Source organism: Aquarana catesbeiana, linkage group LG04, assembly GCF_042186555.1.
Source record: "Aquarana catesbeiana isolate 2022-GZ linkage group LG04, ASM4218655v1, whole genome shotgun sequence".
Classification (NCBI taxonomy): Eukaryota; Metazoa; Chordata; class Amphibia; order Anura; family Ranidae; genus Aquarana; species Aquarana catesbeiana.
The window spans coordinates 200,286,392-200,302,702 of NC_133327.1; the positions used below are offsets into that span (position 1 = coordinate 200,286,392).

Genomic DNA, 16,311 nt, shown 5'->3' on the forward strand with positions numbered 1-16,311 from the left:
ATTGCTCAAAACCTAGAGCAATGTTACGAAAAAAAAAACCATCTTTTATAAAGTGCTCTATATCTCAGACTTGATCTTGAAAAGCCAAGCCCTGGCATTCCTCTCATGCCTTACTGTTTTATTTTGCTTCTGGGAACACCTATCATACTTCTGGACCAATAGTGAGGCATGGAAGGGGGAAAAACAGAAATAAAATGCCAACCTGAAGTGTGAATTTACATTGAGCACACTGGCTTCAAGGGTCTCGAGATACTTTAGAAGTTCAAAAAAAATTGTATTGTTGCAGCAGGTTTACTGAAGAAAGGTGTAATTAGAGATAACAATTGGGTGCAACTATTATTTGAATGCAACATAACTATTTTTTTTACTGGTAAATATTTGTGATATGTCAAATGTGCCTTTCTATATTTTGTTTTATAAATTACAGAGGGCCAATGCACACTTAAGCAATGTGTTGCTATGCATCAGCGCACGTTGTTTTAAAGCAACACATTCGTTATGAATGGGCTGCCAATGTACAATGTACCACAGCGGATTAAAAAATGCATATGATTTTTTATTTTTTGGTATGGTGTGTCTGCTGTGGTGCACTCCTGTGCTTTGCACTGTGCAGTACAGTGCTTGTATTCAGAATGAATGGCAAGGGTGGGGGGGTGGAGTTGCAATAATGTGTGTGTTTTGCTGCATATTGCTACAACGTGCAAGTGTGAATGGATCATATTGATGAGATGTGGACGCCTTCTTTAAGACTGCAATTTTGATTGTGGAACAGAGCTAAAATAAACTCTGGGTTATTTTATTTATCAGCATTACAAAGAAGCAGTTGTACATATTGACATTATATGTAATACTCTATTATGCTTACATCATATATCTTTGAAAAGTTTTATTAGCTTAGCAGTGGTCATTGTGTTCTGCCAGCAGGGAAGGCTCCTTGCCTGCATAAGAACATCATAGCGCTGCGGGAGGGTTTTCCCCCCTCAACACTGATTGTATTGATGAGGAAATCTATGGCTGGCTTTTGACTTGAATTACTTTTTTTTTTTTTTTTTTTTTTTTTTTTTTTTAATATGAAGTAATAAAGGGAAATATCTGTCTGCTTAACGTTTTTTTTTCCCAGGTTAAACAAAAGTTCCCCTCTTGAGCTTTAAAAACTTTCACCCTTTTGCCCTAGCTGAAATTATTGGCTGCAATATATTTCATTTTGTAACAATTGTTCATTAAACTCAGGGAAATTTTTTGGTTGGAATGATCTTCAAAGTTTCTAACTACTTTGGTTAACTAGCACTTTGTTTCTTTTTTTTTTTTTTTTTTTTTAACATCTTTTTATATGATGGTTTAATTTGTATTTCTAAAATCATATTAATAACCTATATTAATGTTACATTTTATTGAAATCACACTTTTGTCTGTTTTTTATTTTTTTTTTGATTAAATAAAATATCTACAAAAGAAATAAAATTGTATTGTCCTTTTTCTCTAATGTATAATGTCAGTTGAATACAGTTTTTTTTCCCCTAGCCTGACCATGTTTGTTCTGTTATTCACCAAGCAATATGTTATTTGTAGGGCTGAGAAAGCTCGACTGAGGCGGCAGAATTCAGAAAGTAGGCTTCGTCCACTGAGTGCTTTTGCTTTGAGGGTTAGATATTTGTCCAGACTTGGAGCAAAGGTATGTATGACTATAACATTATAGAAGCCTAATGAAGGTATATTTACCTGCACTTCACTGGGTGGGTGATCAATACAATTCTGTCCTGTTTTTTGAGTCCAGCATTGAGGTCAAACCCTGCTGGGGTCCTTAAAGAGGAACTGCAGTCGGCTCACATAATTTTTAATAACATCTTTGCCATTCTGAAGCTTTCCTCCAACCACTTTGCATTATTTATATAGAAATAAAGAGAGGGTGCACCCAGCCTTGTGCATTATCCTTTTGATAGGTTTATTAAAAGAATGAATTCAAAACTACTCACAAGCATGTGAAAGAAACCGACAATATGAAAGCTTTTAACCAATAGCAATCAGCCCGATATCAAGTCTCCAGGTAATGAAGGAGAGGAAACGAGGAGCACTGCTGGCTGTCTGGCAGTGCTACCTCCTTCAGCTAAATGCATATGCGCATCTAGAGGCCCCACCCACTATTGTGTGCGGTCCAATGAAGGGGCAGGACTAGAGTGACAGCTAAGAATAAATGTGTATGTATATATTCTGTCACTCTAGCCCTGCCCCTTCATTGGACTGTCCACAGCAGTAGGTGGGGCCTCTCTGGGATGTGTCCTATAGATGCGCATATGTATTTAACTGAAGGAGGTAGCACTGCCAGGCTCTGAGGAAGAAGATACCCCTTTGAAACACATCAGCCAGTAGTGGTCCTCGTTTCCTCTCCATTACCTGGAGACTGTTGATATCGGGCCTATTGCCATCGGTTAAAAGCTTTCATATTGCCGGTTTTTTTCACATGCTTGTGAGTAGTTTTTAATTAATTCTTTTAATAAACCTATCAAAGGATAATGCACAAGGCTGGCGCGCCCTCTTTTCTTTCTTTTTCTGACTGCTAGGATACCCCTATCCTGGAGGGCAGCAAGGCCTGAGACATTATCCACCCCCAACTTTAGATAATCTGATCAACACACTTGTGCGCAAGAGTAATTGTTTGCTATTGCATATTTTATACATACTGTGATTCTGTACTTGCCATATATGCTACAGAAATCTCCCTCCACTGAGTCTGGCTGCATCCATTTTAACTGGGCATACTTCCTGGATTTACACAGGGGCACACTTGCAGCTCTCATTGGCCCTCTTTTGACTCATCCCCTCCTTCCCATCCTGGCAAATTCACCAGAGAGCTGTGCATGATGTCATAAGCCTAGGTTTTTTACCAGACAAATAGGAAGTAGGTTGTATGGAATTTACTGGCAAAATTTTTTTTTTTTATCTATTACTATCCAACATTAAAACAAGGCTATTATTACCCCACCCATAGTCAAATGACATCCGCAGGAGGGATCTCCCATCCTGGGCAGGCGTCATATGACGTCCTCGGTTTCCCGGCCGTCTAGGGGGCGCGTGTGCACTCGCCACATCACTCGGTAGCCGATGCTCGTTCCCGGCGGCCGCGATGTCCGCTGGGCACCCACGATTGCCAGTAACAGAGCGGGATGTGGATCTGTGTGTGTAAACGCACAGATCCATGTCCTGTCAGGGGAGAGGAGGACGATGTGTGACAGAGAACACTGATCGGTCTCCTCCCCTTGCGAGTCCCCTCCACCTACAGTTAGAATCACTCCCTAGGTAACACATTTAACCCCTTCATTGCCCCCTAGTGTTAACCCCTTCCCTGCCAGTGACATTTATACAGTAATCTGCATTTTTATAGCACTGATCGCTGTATAAATGTGGTCTCAAAATAGCGTCAAGTGTCTGCTGCAATGTCAGTCACGATAAAAATCACAGATCGCCGCCATTACTAGTAAAAAAAACAATAAAAATGCCATAAATCTATCCCCTATTTTGTAGACGCTATAACTTTTGCGCAAACCAATCAATATACGCTTACTGCGATTTATTTTATTTATTATTTTACCAAGAATACATATCAGCCTAAACTGAGGAAAACATTTTTTTTTTTTTTAATATTTATTATAGCAAAATAACTCTTGTTTATAGCGCAAGAAATAAAAACCGCAGAGGTGATCAAATGCCACCAAAAGAAAGCTCTATTTGTGGGGGAAAAAAAAAATTAATTTGGGTACAGTGTTGCATGACCGCGCAATTGACATTCAAAATGCGACAGTACTGAAAACTGGCCTGGGCAGAAAGGGGGTGAAAATGCCCTGTATTGAAGTGGTTAAATGTGGTGATATATTTGAGACTTGGATTTTCTTGCGGTCATTAATTGGAGGACACTGGACGCAGACATTTGGGTTTACTGCCACCTACAAGAGGATTTGGACACTGACATGAAAAAAAAAAAAAATAGCTTTAGAGGTCCTACCCAGACCCCTCTGGACTGGACAATTCTAGGATTATCCTGGAATGTGTCCTTGGCACACTGGGCTCTGCATTGTGGTGCTTTCCAGACCATTGTGTACTGTTGGGAGCAGAGCACTTTCTGTGGCACAGCTTCTGGCGTGACCCAGTCTCTGAAGACTCACTTTGTGAGTAGCCTGTATGGGCCAAACATTGGGGGTTACCTAGGTATAGGACCATTTGGGTTCCCCCTATTTTCGTTTCATATTTTTACTTTTTGTAAACTTAAAAAAAAAAAAAAAAAATTTACACACCTCCTGTTAGTCATTGGTGCAGGGCATTCCAGTGATTTTCAAACTCAGGATTGGCCCAGGTGTGATCAGTGTTTACCAGGGTTCTAGCTCCTGTGTTCACCTTGCTCTTGTCCCAGCGCATTCACATTGTAGGAGATCTAGACAAACTCCTGTTGTGGGAACAGTTGGTGCAGGTTCTCGCTAACAGCATAAGGACAGTTCAGACCTTTTTAAAGTTTTGGTTTATCCTTGAACCCTCAGAACGCCACATTTAAAGTGACTCATCTTGGAGTATCTGGCTCTTATCCTGGACCTAAGACAAACTAACTTCTCACTCCCAGACTTGAATGCTTTAGTACTCTTTGCTTTTTTGAGAGTCCTGGGGCTGATGGTAGCCTCCTACTATTTGCACAGTAACGCTCCAGACCTGTACAACCCAACAGCCTGTGACTGTGGGACTAATCTCTAGACAAACTGATTCACCTGACACTAAGGACCAGGTGGTTTCTGGGCTGCTGCCTCAGGAATCCCGCTCTGGATCCTTCCTCATAATGTGCCAGCCTAAAGGGCCGTGGAGAAGTCCTAGAGATCTTGTTGATGCAAGGAACTTGGTCTTCCGATCAACTTTGGGCCCTTCCAGCTGAAGGGTCATCCAGTCCAGTTAGACAATGCAAAGTAGTGGAGTACATCAACGATCAGGGGGAAACCAGATGTCTTGCTGCGGCAAGAGAGACAAAGTGGTTGTAAACCCTCCTTCCTGACTTTTACCTATAGGTAAGCCTAGAATAGGGCTTACCTATAGGTTTTGGAAATATTACTGTTTAGGAGATATTTCAATTGTAGTGTGTCGATTCATTTTGCAGGTAAGTGTCACATCACATACTAGCCCATTGTGCTTTTAATTTGCAGGGAGCAAAAGAGGAAGTAAAACTCATCAGGGTTTACTTCCTCTTGAAGGCTTTCTGTAATGGGCAGAGCTCCATGTTCACCCCTGTTCACTATTTACATCCCATGGGTGAATAGTTGCCAGACAAACTTCGTTAAACGTCAAAGTTTGGATCAAGGGGAATAGGCTGTACACCCAGATGTGTTACAAGTGGGGGGATGGGGACATACTGGTCTTCAGCTTTAACCACAAACTAGACTGGTATGTCTCCAGATACAGGAATCCTCAGGCAAAACAATGTATGTTCTGGCGGTTGTACAATCTGATCTTCCTCTTTCCTCCCATGAAACTTCTTCCTCATTTGCTCTGCAGGATCAAGGGCATTCCAGTGATATATAAATCTCTGAATTGGCCCAGGTTAATGTGGTTAACATGCCTGATTAGTCTTCTGGTATATATTCAGTAGGCTCTTCTGGACCAGTTTACCATTCTGCTTCATGGTTGCTTACTTTAACGCCTTGGCTGTTGAATTTTAGGCCTTGAGGGACCATGCCTCCCTGAATCTTTAATTCCTACATCGTTGAAAACTATGAACTCTAGTTCTGCAATGTCTCCAGCACACATGGAAGGCATACTTCATTTTGGTGTTAAAAAAAAGCTTTCATCACAGGATATACTCCATGTTATGAATCCTAACCACCTTGCAATTAGGGTTGGATCTGCATTTAGCACTAAGAATTACCAAGAGTCTCATCTTGGAACTTTATCTTTTTCAAAAGATTGCTAGCTTTCCATGCTTCATTTAAGATCTTTATCTCATATAGCTCTCCCGTCTGAACACCTGAGTCTCTGTAGGATCTGAATTTGGTTCCCTCTGCACTTCAAAACCCACCTTTTTGAATCTCCCATCCACATCCCCATTTCATCTCATGTTGTCACCCCTGTGAGACCTGTATCTGAGCTGGCCTGTAAAATTTTTTTTAAGTACCCCCAACAGGTCATGTTTTCAGGCTCTCTATTATTTTGCACAGGTGATTTGATCAGTTTCACAGCCATTTCATCTGAGGGAAATCTTGAGAACATGACCCGTTGGGGGTACTTGAGGACTGGAGTTGAGAAACACTGCTGTAAAGAACACTTTCTGGTCTTTCTAAGGCATTGCATCTTCCTTTCTAAGTTGTTTTCGGCTTTTCACCGCAACCAGGAGATTGTTTTTCTGTCTCTCTCTGTAGAGCACCAGTGCATTAGAATGAGATTTCAGTTCATTGCCTGGATGATGTCCATGCTGTTCAGATTACCTCACAGCCAGTGCTTCCATTGGAGAAACTGACTGTCATTTTTTTATTGTCCTTACAAAAGAGAACCAGATTTTTGTTCCACCACTTCTCGTTGGCTCAGACAGTTCCTCATTCAGACTTCTGGTCTAATGGACAGGGTTTCACCCCCTCATAAGTGACACTCTACTAGATCTGTCAGTGCCTTCTGGGCTGTTTCAGCTTCAGGCAAGTGTTTCCCAGATTTGAAAGGCCAACACCTGGTCTTTTGTGCACATGTTCTCTAAGTTTTTTACTAGGTGGACTTTCAAACATCATTTGTTGCCAGCCTTGTATTAGATGTCTTCATGCAACTCTTCTTTTTTTTTTTTTTTTTTTTTTTTTTTTGCTGCAGGCAGAACCTGTTCTGTTTTTTTATTTACTGTGTGAGCCTGTTAGTCTTTGTTACTGTTGTCTGCCCCTCAGTTGCAAATTTCAAAGTCCACCATCTCTCAATCTGTATTTTTGTCATCATATTTTTTTTTTTTTTCCCTTCATTGAGGAGCACAGGTAAAACTCTTGTTTCTCTGATCTTGCTTTTAGTATTGCTTGCTTCAAAGCTGAGGTATGCTGGGAGTGGAAGGAGTTATACTTGCTAGTCCATTTGTCTTGTTAGTGTCCAAATCATCCAATAGGTGGCACTATAAGCCAGTTATATCTGAATCCTGTGTCCGTCTTAGAAATGGATTTTACAGCAATTTCAAAGATACATTACGTGCTACTTTCTAGTCTTCTATACCTTGAGCAGTCTTAATGCATGAAGAAGAATTCTGGAAAAAAAATTAGGCTATTTTCTCTTCCTCCGCATTCACTGCTGCCAGTAGTAGTGGCCTTTCATAGACAAACAGTGTTCCTATAACAGGATAGACACTGATAACCTATTTGGCTGCCTGGGCTTTGTTTTTTGCATCAGCTACTGTAAGGTGAAAAAAGTATTTGATCCCCTGCTGATTTTTTTCAAAAATTATAAATTGATTTGCATTTTAATGAGTGAAATAAGTATTTGATCCCCTATCAATTAAGATTTCTGGCTCCCAGTGTCTTCTATACAGGTAAGCTGAGATTAGGAGCACTCTTAAAAGGAGTGCTCCTAATCTCAGCTTGTTACTTGTATAAAAGATAAGACACCCGTCCACAGAATCAATTAGATTCCAGTCTCTCCAACATGGCCAAGTCCAAAGCTGTCCAAGGATGCCAGGGACAAGATTGTAGACCTACACAAGGCTGGAATGGGCTACAAGACCATTGCCAAGCAGCTTGGTGAGAGGGTGACAACAGTTGGTGTGATTATTCGCAAATGGAAGAAACCCAAAATAACTGTCATTCTCTCTCGGTCTGGGGCTCCATGCGACATCTCACCCTGTGGAGTTTCAATGATCATGAGAATGGTGAGGAATTGGCCCAGAACTACACGGGAGAATCTTGTCAATGATCTCGAGGCAGCTGGGACTGTAGTCGCCAAAAAAACAATTGGTAACACACTACACCGTGAAGGACTGAAATCCTGCTCTGCCTGCAAGGTCTCCCTGCTCAAGAAAGCACATGTACAGGTCGGTCTGAAGTTTGTTAATGAACATCTGAATGATTCGGAGGAGAACAGGGTGACAGTGTTGTGATCAGATGAGACCAGAATCTAGCTCTTTGGCATCAACTCCTCTGTATTTGGAGGAGGAATGCTGCCTATGACCCCAAGAACACCATCCTTACCATCAAACCTGGAGGTGGAAACATTATGCTTTGGGGGTGTTTTTCTGCTAAGGGGACAGGAAAACTTCACTGCATCAAAAGCACAATGGACGGGGCCATGTACCGTCAAATCTTAGGCGAGAACCTCTGACCCTTAGCCAGGGTATTGAAAATGAGTCGTGGATGGGTATTCCAGCATGACAATGACCCAAAACACACAGCGATGGCAAAAAAAGCTTGGCTCAAGAAGAAGCTCATTAAGGTCCTGTAGGGGCCTAGCCAATCTTCAGACTCTAATCTCATAGAAAATATGTGGAGGGAGCTGAAGGTTCAAGTTGCCAAACAGCCTCGAAGCCTTAATGACTTGGAGAGGATCTGCAAAGAGGAGTGGGATAAACTCCTCATCCTAAAATGTGTGCAAACCTGGTGGCCACCTACAAGAAATGTCTGACCTCTGATTGCCAACAAGGGTTTTGCCATCAAGTACTAAGGCTGCTTTTACACTGGGGCTTTGGGGCGTTGGTGCTTTACCATAGTTTTTGCAGAGGTTTTCGGCTACTAGCGGGGCGCTTTTAACCCCCGCTAGCGGCCGAAAAAGGGTTAAAACCATGCAGCGGAGCTTTGTCGGGCTGTTCAGTGCTGCCCATTCATTTCAATGGGCAGGGGCAGTGGAGGAGCGGTGTATACACCTCTCCAAAGATGCTGCTTGCAGGAGTTTAAAAATAAAAAAAGTCCTGCCAGCGCATCGCCTCAGTGTGAAAGCACTTCCATGGTGGGACTTCCATGGCGTCTGAAGCAGGTGCCCCTCCCCCAGACACCCCCGTGTCAGCAGCTGGTCCCTCTGGGTCTTCTGTTCCCCTGGACGCTTTATCAGTGGTCCTGGAATCCTTCATCTCCTGGGTTGAAGTCGCCTGCGATTGTAAGGCGGGTAAACGTCCCCTACCCCCTCTGTCTTCTGGGGAGGACTCTGATCCGAAGTCGGGCTCCACCGTAGTGGGTGATCCTGCCCGTAGGGCTCAGATGTGAGCCCTGATTCTTCGGATAGTGAGGAGGAATCCTGAGGGCTGGTGGGTGCACTCATTACAGCGGTACGCAATACCTTGAAAATTGAGGATCCGGCGGGGGCGCCTGAAGAGGTTTTGGTCCCCTTTGGGTCTCATAAGCCAGTCTGCATCACTAAGGTGTTTCCTTACCTGTCTTATTTTGTTTATTTACAAGGATTTGGAACGCCCGCAGCGGTTCTTTTCAGTTTTTCTGTGCGTTACCCTCTTTTTGAGGATGGTCTAAAGAAATGGTTTTCCCCTCCTGACATTGATCCTCCAGTATCTAGGTTGAACAAGGCGACCATGGTTCCGGTGGAGGGGTCCCCTTCTTGCAAGGACCCTGCCGAGAGGCTGAGGCGGTCGCTCGGTCTATGTTTACCATGGCCGGTTCGGCCCTTCGGTGTTGGCCACGGCTCTGGTGTCGTAGACTCTTACTGAGTGGGCTAAGCTATTACATCGCGAGTTGGGTAATAAGCAAGATTCTTCGGTCTGTGTGGAAATGGCAGACCAGTTTGTGCAAGGGCTCAAGTATGTTTGTGATACGGCCCCCTTACTTTGTAAAATTTCTGTGTCGGCCGTGGTGCCTTGCCAGTTGCTTTGGCTTAAATGCCGGTCGGCGGACGCTCCTGCAGGTGGACCAAAGCGTCCTTGGCATCGCAAGCCCGCATGACAAGCCCTCTTCCGCATGAAGGTTTACCCCCCACCCGACTTGCGGGTGGGGGGTCGCCTTCGGTGGTTTGTGGACTTCCCTTCTTTTCAATCAGTGGGTCCATGAACTAATTTTGTCCGGCTACAAAATAGTTTCTTTCCTGTCCACCAGACAGGTTATTTTCCCTTCAATCTTCCCCGTCTCGTTAGCAGGCTTTGTTTGGGGCAGTGCAGGACTTGCTTCTTCAGGGGGTGATAGTTCCTTTACCAGCTTCGGAAAGGTTTCGGGGGTTCTATTCCAATCTGTTCATAGTTCCAAAGAAGGAAGGGGTTCAACCGATTCTGGATCTCAAGGCCCTCAATTGTATTGTGAGGATAAGGAGGTTCAGGATGGAGTCTGTTCGTTCTGTGGTCGCTGCGCTTCATCTGGGATTTCCTGGCCTCCCTGGACAGAAAGGACGTGTACTTGCATGTCCCCATCTGTGTCAGGCACCAGCAATTCCTGCGCTTTGCAGTCGGAGACGTACACTATCAGTTTGTGGCACTTCCCTTTGGCCTGGCCTTGGCTCCCCGAGTCTTCACCAAGGTGCTGGCATTGCTGAAAAAGCAGGGGATCTCGGTCGTGGGCTACCTGGACGATCTTCTCCTGTGAGCGACGTCAGCATCAGAACAGAGGGACAATGTAGCGATTGCCATTCAAGTCTTACAAGAGTTCGGCTGGGTGTTGAACCTCCAGAAGTCTGTGTTGCTCCCGACCCAATGCCTAGAATACTTGGGGTTGATTCTGGACTTTGTGCGGGCGACGGTTTTTCTTCCGTGGATCAAACTTCAGACCCTTCACGCCACGGTGTAGTTGCTGCTGTCCCTCAAGTGGTCGTCTGTTTTTGCATGCGGGTTCTGGGCCTCATGGTATCCACCTTCGAGGCGGTCCCGTATGCCTAGATTCACACTCGGGTCTTGCAGAGGGAGATCTTATCCAAATGGGACAAATCCCCAGCATCTCTGGATTGTCCGCGTGGGCTGTCTGACCAGGGCCTCGCTTCATTGATGGCTACGGTCTTTGGCCCTATGGGTCGGGAAGCCGTTTCTCCCTCTCCATTGGACTGTGATCATGACGGATGCCAGCCTGACCAGCTGGAGAGGGGTTCTGGGCCTTCGATCGGCCTAGGGCCGCTGGACGTCAGTCAATCAATGTTCTGGAGTTGCGTGTGATTAGGTTATGCCTCACCATTTGGATGCAGCTGCTGTGCGGTCATCCGGTCAGGATCCAGATGGACAATGCTACGGCGGTGGCTTATGTCAACCACCGGGGGGGACGAGGAGCTCAGCAGCGGCACTGGAGGTCTCTCGCATTCTGCGGTGGGCAGAACTTAACGTGCCAGCTCTCTCCGCTGTCTACATTCCAGGCATAGAAAACTTGCAAGCAGACTACCTCAGCCGTCAGTTGCTGGATCAGGGGAAGTGGTCACTGCATCCGAAGTTTAGTGTCATTTGCCTGCGGTGGGGCATGCCATACGTGGATCTTCTGGCCTCCTGTCTCAATCGGAAGGTGCAGAGATTCATGGCCAGAACAAGGGATCCCTTGGCAGATGCGTTGGACATGCTGGTGGCCCCGTAGGGGCATTATCACCTCATTTATGCCTTCCCTCCTCTCAAGCTCCTCCCTCATCTGCTGAGCAGGGTAGAGGCTGTGGGGGATACCGGTCATTCTAATCGCTCCAGATTGGCCTCTACGTCCATGGTATGCCGAGGTGGTACAGATGGTGGTGGACTCACCCTGACTGCCGGTGCGCGAGGACCTCCTGTCCCAGGGACTGATATTCCACCCTGCTTTACCATCTCTGGCTTTGATGTCCTGGCTATTAAAAGCCAGGTGCTGAGAGACCGGGGGTTGCCAGTGTCTGTGATTCCCACTATGTTGAAGGCGCGTAAATCGACGGAGGATTTATCATCGCAGCTGGAAGGTTTACATCTTTGTGTGAGGCTGTGGGGTGGCATCTGCGCTCCTATTTGGCATCTAAGATCCTTTGTGTTCCTGCAGTGTGGGGTTGATCAGAAGTTTGCTTTGAGCACTATCAAGGGGCAAATTTCAACTCTGGCTATCTTCTTTTTTTTTTTTTTTTTTTTCCAGCGGCCGTTGGCTGCTCACTTGTTGGTGCGTACCTTTTTGTTCAAGGGGTTAGGCACGTGGCTCTCCGGTTACGCTCGCCACTGTCTCTGTGGGATCTAATCCTGGTGCTCTCGGTACTTCAGAAGCCACCGTTCGAGAACCTAGGGCGATCCCCTTTTGCTCTCTCAAAAGCTTGTCTTTCTAGTGGCTATTGCATCCGGTGAGTTTCTGAGCTGGTGGCCTTGTCTCGTTAATCACTAATGTGGTATCTGCCTTTCATCTAAACCAAAACATTGTCCTTCCCTCCTTGTGTCCTCAACCTACTCACCCCAAGGAGGTCACCTTTCACTGTTTGGATGTGGTTAAGGCTCTCCATGTGTGTCTGTCGGTTACGGCTCCTTTTCGGAAGTCTGATTCGCTGTTTGGCAATGCGTATGGCCCGCGGAAGGGCCTGACAGCCTTTTTGGCCACTATTTCTTGATGGATCAGACAGACTATTGTCCAGGCTTATGCCATTAGGGGGTGGGTGCTCCCCTTTCCCGTCACGGCGCATTCTACGACGGCGATTTAGTTCTTCCTGGGCCTTCCGACATCAAGTGTCTGTTTCCTAAGTGTGTAAGGCGGCTACCTGGTCGTCCGTGCACACTTTCAAAAAGTTTTACAGGGTGAATGTTTGGGCATCTTCAGATGCATGTTTTAGCCGCGAAGTGTTTTTTTTTTTTTTTTTTTCCTTCTGCCTAGTCCTACTCCTGAAGGTGGTGATATAAACAACCTAAGGTCAAGAACGGAAGTGCTGCGTCCATCAATGAACTCTGAGAAAGGGATTTAACGGTGAATAGAAAAAATCCAGTTTTTAGTCCTCCAGACAAACTCCAGCCAAAACTATAGATGCTTTTTAGTTTTTAAGAGTGTGCATAGGTATTTGGACATCTGGCAGTCCCTACTAGGAAAAGAGGACATTCCCCCAACAGACAAAACAGATGCAGCTCTTATTTTCCATTTTACTAAAGTGTTTTGTATTGCTTTGTTCCTTTTTTGAAAAGCTTTTCACCCATTTCCTTCCTGTTTAGGTGACTTATTGTAATGACCTTTTTATGAGAAGTAAATCTTCCTAGAGGAAATGGTCCCAGTAGTAAAAAGCTGGCAATGATAAAAACTTTCCCTACTCTCTCAAACCTTAATGTTTGTATCTGGGATTCCACTTTGATATATTTAATTTTTCAAAATTGAAAGAAGGGCACCTAATTACATACAGTTCCCAGCCAGTATTATGCCAGTATATTTCTAGATAATACAATTCTGCATAGTTTAATGCTGCGTTTACACATTTTTAATTCTGAGGTTACACCCTCTATAAATCTTGCATATTTTTGTTTTTCTAATGTATTTTTCTTATTTCTATTTTTCACAGCTGCCAGATCATTACTGCACCCACTTGTCATCTTTGGCTCATAGAAGTGTCCTGAAATAAGTGCACACATTACTTCATGACGTTTTAGCTTGGAAAGATTGGTTTGTGGGTTTACTGTGAAGTCAGTTTAATATGTGCCTAATGGATCACATTAACCTTCTGTACGTGGTCAGGGCAGTGTTAAACATTGATCATGTTTAAAATTTAGGACCGTTTTTACTGCAGTTTTGAGTCCTTAGAAAGCATACACTACACGGACTGCTTTTGCATATCGGAGTCAAAATATATACCAAGTTTGGCTCCTTCTGATTGTGCTTTCCTGCCCCTTCCAGTCTCCTGCACCAATACAGCCTAGAAGTGTTGGAACAATGCAGCAGGAGCCTCAGTACAGCTCATAATTTGGATGACTAGGTGGTTTGGAAGGCAACTGCAGATATGCATAGGTACCCTGAGGTGTCTGTACTATGTATACAGATCTATATATCTCCTATAAAAGTTTGTTACAATTTCATTTTTGTTGTACCGATCATGTATTTTTGGAGGAAAAGTAGAAAAACCATTTATTATGAACTTGTGACCAGGCTATGGACAATTTGGTATTCACATAATTTTAAGTAGTAAATTAACTTTATTCCCTCATTGAGCCAGGTGAACTGATCTGCTGTGTAGGCTACATGAATCTGGTGCACACTTTTGAGAATAAATTGCTCCACAGTGGCTGCAGCTAAATACAGTACAAGGTGCTAGTTTTAAAGACCATAGCCAGGCCGTAGGATCACTTTAGAGTATAATTTCTTTTTCAGATTTGATATTGTAATGCACTACAGTGAGAAGGTTCTATATATCATTTCTCTCCTGTCCTATGTCTCTAAAGGAGTCTTGAGGTTTTTTTTCTGTTTAATGGGAAATGCTGAAATGTTTATGGGAGGAGTATTTGACAATACTTTGCCAAAGCTTTCTTTGTAGAGGCAATCCATAAGTACTGTAAGTGAGGACAGCTGCAAATAGACATGTCTGCCAGGCGAAATTTCATCATATCGGATTGGACACAATGGATGCATCGACAGCCTGCACAGACAAATGATTCTTACATAGTTGATTTTCTCACTGTCATGTCTTATAGTATCAAATAGAAATAAAAACAGAGTTTTATACTTTAAGAAGTGTAAATGGTGTAGTGTGTTAAATATAGTTTTTGATATTTTTTTTGTTTTTTTTTGTTTTTGTTTTGTTTTTTGTGAGAACAAGCTTCAGTTTGTGGAACTCTCATTTTGGTAACCATAAACACCTACCTGTAACCAAAGCATGTGCAATGAAAGAATGTGCCAATGCAATAAAATGCACATAGCTGGCATTTTATGACTTGATGAAGCTTACAATCTAGATTTTTATCCAGCTAAGTGTGTGCTGCTATATGAAAAGTCTGGTCTTAGAATGGGTACCTGAGACCACTCTAATTTGTGAGTTTATTGTATTACCTTAGCAATGTTTACAATGATGAATATTTTTCTATGTAATGTGATTTTCTATTTCATTAAATACGCTGTATTGTTTGAAAGTGTTAAATTGTGTTTTGAACATAAGAGTATCTTTTTTTGAAAATAAAATTGGTTATAGTTTTCTTTTAATCGTTAAGTCTTTGTCTTGCCTGCTGTGTTTTTCTTTTTTTTTTTTTTTTGTTTTTTTGTTTTTTTTTTGTTTTGCTTATTACAGAATTTCAGCACCAAAAACAATACATTTCCTAACATTCCAGAAGTGTCCATAAAATGTAGAGTTTGCTTAACAAAAGTGCTTACACTTAACCCTTCCCCTGCCAGAACACTTAAAGAGGAAATGAACGATGGAAGTTGTGTCAAAAATAAGGCAGGCAAAGTGCAGTTGACTAGTCTAGGTTGTGGCCTTCCTGCAGCTGATCTTTTCCCCTTGACTGCCTTACTATGGCTTGCTCTGGCACATGTCTCTGTGTAAAAGCCACATTCCTGGTCAGCTCTTCCAGTAAGAAAAATATTGAGAATCACCAAATTTAATGACATCAGCAGTCAGAGGCAGCAGATATACAGCCATGAGGCTGTAGGTACAGGAGTGTCTAAGCAAAGTCACATGCAGGGAAGTACACTTATTTTTGCGATGGAATTATAGATGTGGGTTTTGATTCAGTTTAACATTTCAAAATGTTCCCTATATTACAGCAAGTCTTTACTTTTTTGAGTTCAAGTCCACATGAACCTTGAAGTGGTTGTAAACATTTAAACATGAAATATTTGGTGGGTATAGGGGCAGGGGATTATAGCGGTACTAGGATGAAAAGAATACAAAAAGAATAGAAAAGTTTTAAAAAAAACAAAAATTACAAAGTTTATTTATTGGTAATAATACATACATGAAAGAAACACATAATATAAATTTTACATTTTAAAATAGATTTGTATACTGTATACGACCCAAAGTAAGGTGGAATAGGCCAGGTGGAGATGGCCGTGAAAATAAGGCTCAATTTCCTACATGTTTCGCCAAAACATTGGCTTCCTCAGGGAACAAGAGCTCAAAATTGAATATATGGAAGGGTCTATATGTAGGGATACAAAGAGACAACATGTCAATACATTTACTTTACAAAACCGTATTACGTGTATAGTAAGAGATAATTTATTCGGTGTGAAGGCTGGACAATCATGCATTATGGTGTCGCCGCCAGATCCGGTAGCACAGACATACCTGAAGTACCGACACCCAGGGTAGGGCCCGCAGGGGGTGTCGCCACAAGGGGATTGGAGCAAACCGCGCCGTATGGTGGGCCTGCAAGGGGTACACAGCAGACCTGGCAAAGGATTGTATTGGAAGTATATGAGTACATATCAAGTTTAACATGTGGGGGGGTGCTACGAATGATGCAAATAATGCATCAATTGCATAGACCAAAAAGAATAACACTGTATGTGTACTATTGAA

General features: G+C 43.2%; 1 protein-coding gene across 2 annotated transcripts in view; it reads left to right on the top strand.

Moving 5' to 3' along the window:
- The window catches only part of MFSD1 (major facilitator superfamily domain containing 1), a 71,665-nt gene extending 56,675 nt beyond the window's left edge, over positions 1 to 14,990 (top strand). The window contains exons 16-17 of one of the 2 annotated variants that reach the window (XM_073626102.1): positions 1,570 to 1,672; positions 13,363 to 14,990. In XM_073626102.1, the coding sequence (XP_073482203.1) occupies positions 1,570 to 1,672; positions 13,363 to 13,422 (163 nt within the window). In that variant the 3' untranslated portion in view covers positions 13,423 to 14,990. Of the gene's footprint in view, positions 1 to 1,569; positions 1,673 to 13,362 lie in introns of those variants that run through there. The other variant, XM_073626104.1, reaches the window with a different exon arrangement.
- The last annotated feature ends 1,321 nt before the right edge of the window (positions 14,991 to 16,311 follow it).